The 13,262-nt window shown below is 48.4% G+C and overlaps 1 protein-coding gene across 4 annotated transcripts in view; it reads right to left on the reverse strand.

Annotated features, from left to right (window-relative positions):
- Window positions 1-7,041: 7,041 nt before the first annotated feature.
- The window catches only part of mindy2 (MINDY lysine 48 deubiquitinase 2), a 61,228-nt gene continuing 55,007 nt past the window's right edge, over window positions 7,042-13,262 (reverse strand). For 3 of the 4 annotated variants that reach the window (XM_052040521.1, XM_052040519.1, XM_052040518.1), the window contains one exon: window positions 7,053-11,028. In XM_052040521.1, the coding sequence (XP_051896481.1) occupies window positions 10,918-11,028 (111 nt within the window). In that variant the 3' untranslated portion in view covers window positions 7,053-10,917. Of the gene's footprint in view, window positions 11,029-13,262 lie in introns of all 4 variants that reach the window. The other variant, XM_052040520.1, reaches the window with a different exon arrangement.

Here is a 13,262-nt window from a genome sequence, read left to right on the forward strand (position 1 = left end):
CTTAACTGCTCTTTCCACCTGTGAGGCAACTTTCAACAAACTGTGAATATAAACCCCCAGATCCTTCTGCTCCTCCACACTGCCAAGTACCTTGCCGTTTACCCTGTACTCTGCCCTGGAGTTTGTCCTTCCAAAGTGTACCACCTCACACTTCTCCGGATTGAACTCCATCTGCCACTTGTCAGCCCAGCTCTGCATCCTATCAATATCCCTCTGTAAGCTCCGACAGCCCTCCACACTATCCACAACACCGCCTATCTTAGTGTCGTCCGCAAACTTACTAACCCAGCCTTCCACCCCCTCATCTAAGTCATCTATAAATATCACAAAAAGTAGAGGTCCCAGAACCGATCCCTGCGGGACACCACTAGTCACTGCCTTCCAATCCGAGGGCACTCCTTCCACCACAACCCTCTGCTTTCTACATGCAAGCCAATTCCTAATCCACACAGCCAAGCTTCCTTGGATCCCTCGGCCTCTGACCTTCTGAAGAAGCCTACCATGAGGAACCTTATCAAATGCCTTACTAAAATCCATGTAAACCACATCCACCACACTGCCCTCATCAATCTTCCTGGTCACCTCCTCAAAGAACTCTATCAGGCTTGTGAGGCAAGATCTTCCCTTCACAAAGCCATGCTGGCTGTCCCTAATCCATGATTCTCTAGGTGTTCATAAATCCTATCCCTTAGAATCCTTTCTAACAGCTTACCCACCACAGACGTGAGACTCACCGGTCTATAATTCCCTGGCCTATCCCTATTACCTTTTTTGAACAAGGGGACCACATTCGCAACCCTCCAATCCTCCGGCACCACCCCCATAGACAACGAGGACTCAAAGATCCTTACCAGCGGTTCAGCAATCTCCTCCCTAGCCTCTCGAAGCAGCCTGGGGAAAATCCCGTCAGGCCCCGGAGATTTATCTGTCTTAATATTATTTAACAACTTCAACACATCCTCTCTCTTGATACCAACAACCTCAAGAACATTACCCCTACCAGCACTCCCTTCCGCATCATCAAGACCCCTCTCCCTGGTGAATACCGAAGAGAAGTACTCATTCAGAACTTCTCCCACTTCCGCCGCCTCCAGGCAAATTCTCCCACCTTTGTCCTTAATCGGACCTACCTTCACCCTAGCCATCCTCCTACCCTTCACGTACTTGAAAAAGGCCTTGGGATTTTCCTTAACCCTACTAGCCAAAGCCTTTTCATGTCCCCTTCTAGCTCTCCTCAGCCCTTTCTTAAGTTCCTTCCTCGCTACCCTATATTCCTCATGGGCCCTGTCTGAACCTTGCTGCTTATACCTCACGTATGTTACCTTCTTCTCCCTAACAAGTCGTTCCACCTCTCTCGTCACCCACGGTTCCTTCACCCTGCCATTCCTTCTCTGCCTCACCGGGATATATTTATCATAGTAATGGCCAGCTCTTCTTCCCATCCTTGAGGTTTGAAATGCTACTGGAGATGTCTTAATGGGTCCACTCTGTTTCTTTGCTCACTACAACCAGCTGTTCAGTCTTGTTGCTTCCAGTTTATTAAACCTGAGTCCCTAGGTCTTGGTAAAGTGAGCTAACTTCCCAATTCATTACTGAGCTTAGTGAAACAGAGAATATTACACTGGGGCATGGTCCCTTCTCTCATGCCCGTCTCCTTCCATCCTGCAGTTATTTATGATTATTTCACAGGGTCTAAAACAATCTCCAATGGCTTCTTAAGATACTTCTTGATCCCGAATCCTGTGATAGGTCAGTACTGGGAATTCCTTCCTTTGATTAAGTCATCAATCTCATTGCTTATGAGCTTTATAGCAGAAGCAGTGGCTAAAAATCTGCTTAACATTTTTGGATATGACAATGGTCTAAGAATGTGTTTATAATTGTGCGATCTTATATTTTAAAATTACATTTTTGACTGTCCATGAAGGTCCAGTTGTGAGAGTATGCAGGTTGGTATGGATGTGACACTGTCAGAGTGACACTTCCAATGCTTTAGACCCGCTAGATGGGCGATGCACACAAGGGCTGACAGTGGAACTACATGACACCAAAAGCAAGCGTGTTTAGGAACAGAAATTGGAAAATTAATTAAAACAGAAAATGGTGGAAACACTCAGCAGGTCAAGCACTATCGGCAGAGAAAAAAAAAACAAGGTGAATGTTTCATCAGAGAAAGTCTCAGACCTGAAACATTAACTCAGTTTCTCCCTCCACAGACATTACCTGACCTGCTGAGTGTTTCCACCATTTTCTGTGTTTATTTCTGATTTCCAGCACCTGTAATTAGCACATAGAACTGTACAGCACAGGATCAGGCCCTTCTGCCCATGATATCTGTACCGCCCATGATGTCTATGCCAACCTAAACGAATCCCATCCAACTGCAAGTGGTCCATATCCCTCACTCCCTGCCTGTCCGAATGCCTCTTCTACGCCACTATCGTATCTGCTTCTGCCCCTTCTCTGACAGCACGGTCCAGGCACCTACCATTCTTTGCTTAAAAAACGTCCCGTGCACATCCTTCCTGAAAGCAATGCATTCGAGTCTTGGACATTTTTACCCTGGGAAAGGGATTCCAACTGTCTCCTCTGTCTGTGCCCCTCATCACCTCACATCACTCAGGTCACCTCTCAGCTTCCAACGCTCCAGAGAAAACAGCCCACACACACACACGCCACCCACACACACACACACACACACACACACACACACCCCCTACAACACCACACAACCCACACACCCCCCATACACACACCCACACAAATGGCCCTGCACACCCCCCACCCCCACACACAAATCCCACACGGCCCCCACACACACCCAACACACACTCCACCCCCACAAGGCACCCCCACGCCCCCCAACCACCAACCCCAACACACACAACCCCCCCACAAACCACCCCACCCCCCACACAAACACCCCACACCGTGACACACACCCACATCCTCCACAACACACCACCCACACAAAACCCCCAGGCACACCGGCCCCCACATGCACCCCGCCCCACACACATAAACCCCCCACACAACCAGACCCCAAATGCACCCCCCACACCCCGGTCCCACATGCACTCCCCACACCCACCCCCTCCACACACACACAACACCCCGCACACGCCCCCCCACACACACACCCCACCACCCCACACACACACCCCCCTACGTGCACCACAACCCCCACACACACACCCCACACACCCCCCGCACATAGCCCCCCACACACACCACACAACCCCACATGCACACCCCCGCACACACTCACCCCACAACCACACAAACCCCACACCCCCACCGCACATACCCCACCCACACACACACAACCCCCAACACAAACAGCCACCCCACACACACACACCCCCAACACACAAATCCCACAAACCCCCACCCACACACACACCACAGACACCTACACACCCCCCACACCCACCCCCAGCCACCCCACACACAACCTCACACACACCCCCCCACCCTCCACCCACACACACCCACCCCCCCCACACACACCCCCACACACATACACACACACCCCCACACACACACACACCTACATAGCCCACACCCCCCACACACAACCCCCACACACCCCACCAAACACACCCCCTGCACACACAGACACCCCCCACACGCCCCTCCCACTTGCCCCCCCACACACACATGCCCACATACCCCACACACACCCCTCACCCCCACACACAAACCCCCAACACACACCCCAAACACTCCACGCACACACACCCCCACACACCACCCCAACCCCCACACCCATCCCCCAAAACTCCCCCCACATGCACCCCCAACACCCCACACACACACACACAACCCCCCACACGCACTCCCCAACACACACACCCACCACGCTCCCACGCACCCCCCACACCCACATGGCACCACCACACCCCGCCCACACACCCACCACACACATACCCGCCCCACACACACTGCCCACACCCCCACCCCCCATACACACCACACCCCCCCACACAAACAGCCACCACACACACACCCCTCCAACACACACCCCCACCACACAAATCCCACAAACCCCCACCCACACACCTTTACACACACTCACTCACCACACACACCCACACCCCCCACACACACACCTACACATGCACCTACACAACCCACACAAACACCCCCCACCCTCCACACACACACCCCCACCTACATAGCCCACACCCCACCAAACACACCCCCACACACACACCCCCTACACGCCCCTCCACACACACGCCCACACCCCGCCCACATACCCCACACACACACAATCCCACACACACCACCCCCGCCCACACACAACCACAGACCCCCCCACACACACCCCCCAAACACTCCACGCATACACACCCGCACACACCACCCCAACCCCCACACGCATCCCCCAAACACCCCCCATGCACCCCAACACACACACACAACCCCCCACACACCCCCACATGGCACCACCACACCCCGCCCACACACCCCCCCATACACACACACCCCCCACACACATACCCGCCCCACACACACTGCCCACACCCCCAATGCCCACCACACACACCACCCCTGCACGCGCACCACACACACCCTCCACACACCACACCCCCCACACACCCCTCCAACACACACCCCCACCACACAAATCCCACAAACCCCCACCCACACACACACCCCCCGCACAGACACCCCCCACACACACACGCCCACACCCCGCCCACATACACCTCACCCCAACACACAAACCCCACACACACCACCCCAACACACAACCCCACAGACCCCCCCACACACACCCCCCAAACACTCCACGCACACACACCCCCACACACCACCCCAACCATCCCCCAAAACACCCCCCAATGCACCCCAACACCCCACACACACACAACCCCCCACGCGCACACACCCACCACGCTCCCATGCACCCCCCACATGGCACCACCACACCTCGTCCACACATCCCTCACACACACCCCCCACACACACATACCCGCCCCACACACACTGCCCACACCCCCACCCACACAACCCACACCCCAATCACCCCACATGCACACACCCCCAACGGGCACCGCCTCCCACCCACCACACACACCACCCACACATACACCTACCCCACACAAGCCCCTAAACACATCCCAAACACACACACCCCCACCGCTCACACAGACACCCCCCACACGCCCCTCCCACACACCCCCCACACAAACACACCCACACCCCGCCCACATACCCCCACATGCCCCCCCACCCACACACAAAGCCCCCCCACCCACAGCCACACCCCCACATTCACACCACCCCACACCCCCACCCACACAAACCCCATACACCCCCACACCCTCCCACACCCACCCTCCCACACCCCCCACGACCCCACTCACACCCCCACACAGACACCCCCAAACACACACACCACCCCACACACACCTCCCACCCCACACAACCCCAAACACACCCACCCCACACACCCCCCACCCACTCCACACACCCCCCCACTCCGTCACACACCCCCACCCCCCACATACACACCACCCTCACTCACCCCCCACGCACACAAACCTCACACACCCCACATACACTCACTCACCCCACCCCATATGCACATCCCCCCACTTGCACCGTCACCCACCCTCCACACACCACCACTCACACACTCACCCCCACACTGCCCCCCACACACACCTACATACCACACACACCCCCCAAAGACAGCCACCCCACACACACCCCCCACACACCCCTCCCACACAGCACCCCTACAAACACACACACCCACACAGTCCCCCAACCCCCACCTACACCATTCCACACCTCCCACACACACCCTCACACACACCCCGCCCCACACGCAACCCCCCATAAACACACCCCTCCACAAACACACCCCCCCTCAAACGCCCCCTACACACACATCCCATGCCCCCGACACACCCCCACACAGCCCCCCACCCACAACCCCACACTAACAGCCCACCACACACACCCCCCACCCCACCCCACTCACCCCCACACCCCACCCCACTCATCCCCACACCCCACTCACCCCCACCTCCCCACCCCACTCACCCCCACCCCCCCACCCCACCCCACTCACCCCCCACCCCCCCCCCCCCACTCACCCCCACCTCCCCACCCCACTCACCCCCCACCCCACTCACCCCCACCCCCCACTCAACCCCCACCCCACTCACCCCCCACCCCACCCCACCCCACTCAACCCCCCACCCCCACACCCCACCCCACTCACCCCCCACACCCCACCCCACTCACCCCCCACCCCACTCAACCCCCCACCCCCACACCCCACCCCACTCAACCCCACACCCCCACCCCACTCACCCCCCACCTCCCCACTCCACCCCCGCCCCGGAAGAACTCTCCGTAATCCCAGGTACTGACACGTGACAACCAGCGGCTCCGCCCAGCAGCCCCTGAACTTCCGTTCCTGCGCACTGTTGCACGGAAGTTACACCGGGGGTCATGACCTCTGGGTCCAACCGGAGTGAGGGCTCGGGCCCAGCTGGCCAATCCCGTGCGTTAACCGTGGCCCCGGGGGCGGAGCGGCTGCTCTGAAACCTCATTTAATGTAACCGTCCCGTGAAGCATGGCCTCAGTTCACTGTTTATGCAATTTAACATTTGAATTTACGCTTCGAGAGTCTATGAACATCTCAGTGCGAGCTGCCAGGCGACCAATAGGAGGGACGATGGGCGGGGCCGCTGTCAGGGAGCCATCAGAACGGTTTGTGGGCGGTCCTTGATCATCTGACCAATAGGACGGTAGGTGGGCGGGGCTGCTGTCAACCAGCCATCAGGCGCTCAGCGGGCGGGTTGTTGAGATGTGGCCAATAGGACCGTAGGTGGGCGGGGCTTCTGTCAAGTAGCCATCAGGCACTTAGTGGGCGGTTAGGAGGCGGGTTCTTGAGATCCGGCCAATAGGACGGTAGGTGGGCGGGATCAGCAAGCCCCAGGCAGCTGCAGGGGGTGAGGTGCTGACGACTGTTGCAAGGACAGACTGTGTCAATGAAACAACGCCAAACACAAAAGTCATTGCAAGAAATGATTTTTTTTATTTTAGTCTGGAGTATTACCAATTTCAACATCATTCTGCAACTGAAGTTTTTGCACTAATTGATATCAAATAAATTAAAGACAGTCACCCAAAATGTTATGCTCCAATGTAACATGATTCTCAATGTTTCACTTGTAAAACCGCAAATAAAGCCACAGTTCACTCTTTTTGATGGTTATCTAGGCACTAATGGGTGTACAGTTCAGCTGGTAGAGCTGATTTGGTCACAGTATACCTTTTCCTAAAATTCCTTGCAAAGTTTTATACGAGACTATCTGATACCATTCAGTAACCCATGCTTGTTCTATGCCAAATACACAGAAAAAAAGCTGCGTAACGAGACACGTCAGTGAATAAATGTACATGTCAGTTTTCTGGTGTAAACATCAGTAATTCTGACATAGTGTGGGCAGTGTTTTTCTTATCATTTTGATTAAGCTCATAGTACTGATGTTCCACCTCGTGTACACCATCTTCCACAATTTCCCCACAACTATTCCCTCATTTTCAACACTTTGGTTCAGTTTTCTACAGATTATTTCCCCCCCTTTACATTTTCCACATTACATGTGATGCCTTTTTATCCTATTTTAAGATTTCATAAACCTAGAATAAAACTTTACTCAATTCCTAGTCGATTTCAAAACAAAAATCATGAATGAAAATACATAAATGCCTCAAATCTATTACTGTAAATATGGAATCTTTAAAACCATGGCACAATATACCACTGTCTCCTCCCATTTGTCCCAAACTGCACAAAATGAATACAGTAAAAAATTAACTATTTTGTCAGTTACAGTCATTTAATGCCAGAAGTACAAACTGAAGAGAGTTGTCTACATTCAATACAAAGTCATTAAAAAAAAGTTAGAGTGCCAAGTGCCAAATAAAATATTTTTGTGCTGCTGTAGGAAGGAAGGGGAGGAGACTGTTGAAATTCATGTGATCCACACTAACAAGTACATAACACACATCAAGGCAGTATGCTACATACATGTTTGGTCAAATATAGAAGAGAACAGAATGTCTTGTAATCAGCATCAACCATGGGGCAGACACTCACAAATGCAGGACTTGTAACAGTACAGGTATACAATATTAAGTGGAAAAGTAGCTGCAATTTAGAAGACATCAAAAGTTACAGACAGCAAATCATACATCTTTTCCATCATGTATATTAAATATAATTCACAAGTATTTTGGTAAATAAGTCTCAAAATAAGCACAGCAACAAAATTTAAAGGTGCAACAAAAGTTCTTGTAAGTAACAGGTTCTGGTCAATACTTTCCTCTTCTGTTGTTAATTATGGTGAAATACACAGGTACAACGGCTTGAACTATATTGTGCATCCTGTTGTAATAAACAAATGACAAAACCCAATACCCGCTGGTGTTGTAAGAGATTAAGTCTCCAAGAGAGAAGTTGACATGATTAAAATGTCTGGCCAATATTCCATCGTGAATGATGAAATAGCAACACATAGTTTTTAATTGAGCAATGAAATCTTCAATGAGCTCTCACATGCACCGAATTTCAGTAAAGCATTCAGAACCAACATTCAGAAAATCTGCAAAATTCCCTTTGCAGAATAGTTCAATTACACCCATCCTTGTGGCAGACAACTGTGCAAAACAAGGTGAGATTTAAAGCATAATCAGTCCTCGAGACTTTCAGCATCATTTTGATCAATCCTTGTGAAACATTTAGCATATTAAAATAGTTGCACACTCTGGGATGTTTACCAGTCAAGGTACCACAAACAGGCCTACACTTGTGACTCAAGACTATGCCCAGCCCCCAACTGAAAGGCCAATGTAGCCCTGCACTGATAATAACTTTCAATGCAACTCCCCTGTCATAAAATGGACTCGAAAGGGCTATTATTGGTGACCAATTCTATCACAATGCACCCCCTGCATCAGTCTGGTCTAAATATATTCACAATTTAAAGAAAACACAAATAATTGCTCGTACAGGATTGCAAATAATTAGATCCATACATATTTGAAATCCTGGTGCTTTTAATATCAACATATTTTGAAGAGGAAAATACAACTTTACATAAGCATTTGTGTGAACATTTACCATATGTACTACTAGAATTGTCATGCACTATAAATGTGAGCAAATTCACAATACATCTGGGCAGTTCAATGCAATCTCCCTCAATAATCTTCATCATATCTGTTCCTGGTAAAGAATTTTTGATAAAAGGAAATTTCTAAGTGCAACGTGATTCTTTCAAAACTCAAACAAAAAAGATTCTCTGGGCTGCCCATCTCAAAATAATTTAACAAATTGTTTCTCAATGAATAAATATTTATGACTTAGTAAACAGGTTAAATGCTTCATTTTCATCCCTCTCAGTCACTGACAGGTTGTTGATCTGGTTACATAGCTGCTTCAAGCACTCTAACTGAGGGTGCCTTATTAGAGGTATTCAAATAAATAAACTGGTCAATGTACTAAAATCTACAAAACAGCTACATTATTAGAGTGATAATACTAATCTGAAACAGTATAAAATGATCCTTCAAGACAATTTTCCTTCAACATCAACAATTTGGTATTTACTTGCGTTCCAGCAACAGTGCCCAGTGAACAATATATGTGGAACATCTTACCATCATACCAAAGGAAAAATAACTGTTTAAACGTACAAAATCCACATGTGACAGTATCAAAGTTATGTTGTTTCTTCCTTAATGTTTTAAAATTCCCCATTTCTGAATATTGGTCCCCTTGAGAAAAATAACTTTGCTACTGTCTACGGCATGGATAATACTTGACCAAATAAACTTGAAGGTATTAGTAAAGATGAAAGATCACAATGACTGGGTAAATTATTCATCACTGAGGAATTCAGAACCAAAACTTCAGTCACTGTAAAGCTGACGGCAGTTCTGCTTTTCACTGACCGATCAAAGAGATCCAACCCTTGGAGAAGGGTTTGCAACATCCTTATTCAAGCAAGAACTTTATCATCTCTTAGCCAACCTGAAACTATTTTCTTATTTGCCAGAAAGTATATTTGGTCAAAATACTAAGCTTACTCACTTGCTCTTCTTTTTAAAACAAAAACTTCTGATATTTTACATAATCAAATATCTGTTACACACTTCCCCAGAGTGACTCTTGTTGGAACAATTTTAAAACCATGCAAAATGCAGCATATTCAGTTAAAGAAAACTTGAAGCAAGACAGACCACTACTGACAAATATTTACCCCTCTCCTTGCATCCCTTATTATGGCTCGTACAAAAAAAATGACTCTTCATCTTTAGAAAAGATTGTCCAGTTCTACGTTTGTACACCAGCAGAATTTGTGTTAGCATCTTAAACAATCCCCAAAGTGAATGACCTTTTAAGTGTTTTGCCTTTATCTCCCTAAGAGTTCAATTCTAGGAGCAGTCAAGGAAAGCTAAAAATATTCTATTTTCTCTTATTGTAAGCAGAGAATGAAAACTAAGGAAACCATGAAACTGCCAATCATTGTTCTATAACAAAACTGAGGCAGTATTATCCAGAATAGCTTATTAGCTGATTGCATTAATTAATGCACAATATTGAGAAGAGGCATGGCAATTTTACTGTTACATGTAAAGGTGCTTTCCACGTTTTAAACAATGATTTATGTCAAATGAAATGTAACTGCATCAACCAATACCGTAGAAACTCCATTGTGAATATAGTGCATTGTGCAACAGAGAGAGTTTGGCCGACTGTATTAAAGAAGTCATCCTTTCACTTCTCAAAATACAAACAATTAAGGATCAGGCACAGACGGCATATCACTGGATTCTTTTAAAAGGGTTACGCATTTAGTTTCTGGTAAAATTCCATCTCCATCACAAGAGAATACACTTGTCTTTTTCCTTCGCTTCCTTGCGCTGTTTCCGTTCGGTGCCTCCTGGCTGTTTCCCAGCAGCTGCTACTGCTGCCTGTGATTGCTGTCCTTCCTGTAATGTTAGCAAAAGCATTCATGTAAAGTGAAAGGTGTTAAGTAACACAAGAGCTTAATGCTGAAAGAGATCCGTCATTTAGCAGAGTGCGAAACTGCAGCCTACAGCCAGCGTACAACACCCACTCGGCGTAACCGTTCAAACCTCCGCCACACTTCTTGCTCACTTCAGCAGGTTGGCTCATGTGACAAAGGGACCGATTCAACTGGACTTCTAATTGGATGATCAGATTATTGAGGACAATGTGGACAGCCTCATAATCAAAGTGCCTTTTGAAGAGGAAGTGAAAATGGCAAATAGTTCTTAAAATATTTTAATTCATATACGGGTTGTGCTTATCACAAGCCGATCATTGGCCAAGCTGTATCACAGATTAACTATTGATCCTGAATTGCCCTCAAGACGGTGCTGAACTGTTCCTGAAAGCCTTCCTACTGCGAGGGGACTCCCACAGCACAGGTGGACGGGGAGTGCCAGGATTTGGACCCATTGATGAGGGAACAGCAATCCGTTGCCAATTCGGAATAGTGAGTGTTTTGGCCGGTTCCTTCGTGAAGGTGGAGTCTGTGGGTTTGAGAAGTCACCAAAGCAGGCATGGTGCAATACATTTTGTAGACTGTACATACTGCAGTTACTGCAGTTGCAGCAAAGGTGGAGGGAATTTAAGCTGGTTAATGCTCTGTCAGTGAATGATTGCTTTGTCCTGGATGGTGTCAATGCTCTTTGGTGTGGTTGGGGCTGCATTTATCCATGCAACTGTAAAGTATCACATCTCATTCCTAACATGGCCATTATTTGGTGGAAAGGCTTTGGCGGGAGGCATCGGGAGGCTGGTTATTCACTACCAGACACTCAGCCTCTGGCTCTTGTAGCCAATTATGTGATTGTTCTACTTGGTCCAGGGTACTGACAGTGGATGAAGGTGGCAACACCAGTGCCACTGAACATCCCAGGCAGGTGGCCACTTGTAGAGCTGGAATATTACATGCCACTTTTCAGCACATTCTGTGACGTTCTCCAGGTCCTGCTGTACACAAACATGAAATGCTTCATCTCCTGAGGAACTGAACATTGTGTAAAATTTGGGAAACATTCCAACTGCCCTAACAATGGACAGGAGGTCATTGATAAAGCAAGTGAAGATGACTGGGTTTTGCACACTGCCCTGTCGAACTCCTGAAGTGATATCCTGAAAACAAATTAACTCTAACAACCAAAATCATCTTTCCCTGTGAGGTACGACTCTCTGATGGAGAGCTTTCCACTTCACTCCCTTTCACCACAGTGCCTTGATGCCACATTCAGCCACATGCTGCCATGACATCAAGAGCAATCACCACCAGAGCCCCCAGATTTCAGCTCTTGGGCTCATGTCTGAACCAATGGGGGGTGAGAGCTGAGTGGTCCCGTCAACACCCAAAACCAGCATCAGTGAGAAGTTTTGCAAGTTAGAACTGCTTGTAATGGCACTGGTGAGGAAAGAACGATTTTACAATCCATCTTTTGTCTAATCAATAATTTTTTTCAGCTTGTGAATGGAAACAAACACAAGCACAATGTATTTTAATTCAATATACTGGAAATTTAGATCTTTATGCAGGTAAGAAACTTTATTGCTTTCTAATCGATACAATGTAAATACTATTTTCCAGAAAACTCATGACACATTATGATGCATCACAGTGCACCAAATTCCTACACTTATGAAAAAGAAAGAATTCAGCACATGATTTTCAAAGTCCTGCTCCCAATTTGACTGGGGAGGCAGACGACCTGCAGAAAGGTAGGGAAAGCAAGACAGTCTAAAATGCTTACATGACATCTAGTGGCGGGTTCAATAACAACAAAGGGTAAAAAGCCTGGGATCAAGGCCTTCTGGTTTCAAATCGTCCCTTAGTCTACTACAATGAATCAGAGTCCATCTTCCAACAATCTGAGGACATTCTATTTAAGCAAAAGAACTATTTTCCCATATTATTTTGCTGACCTGCATCAACTAACTGTTAACATTGTGAAACAGCCCAATGCCATTCACAGGATCATTAAACTGAAATCGAGATATTAAAGCACAAGTTTTTTGTAGAATACTGAAGGAACTAAGCAAGATAGACAGATGCAGAGGTTAAAGGAAAAAATGTCAACGCCGAGGGTTTCCCACAGGTTACAATATAGTCACAAATTGTGAAGGAGTCAGAATAGGTCAGGAAGCACAGTGTGGTCGGTAGAGGAGG

Source organism: Pristis pectinata, chromosome 28 (genome assembly GCF_009764475.1).
Source record: "Pristis pectinata isolate sPriPec2 chromosome 28, sPriPec2.1.pri, whole genome shotgun sequence".
In the NCBI taxonomy this organism is placed as follows: domain Eukaryota; kingdom Metazoa; phylum Chordata; class Chondrichthyes; order Rhinopristiformes; family Pristidae; genus Pristis; species Pristis pectinata.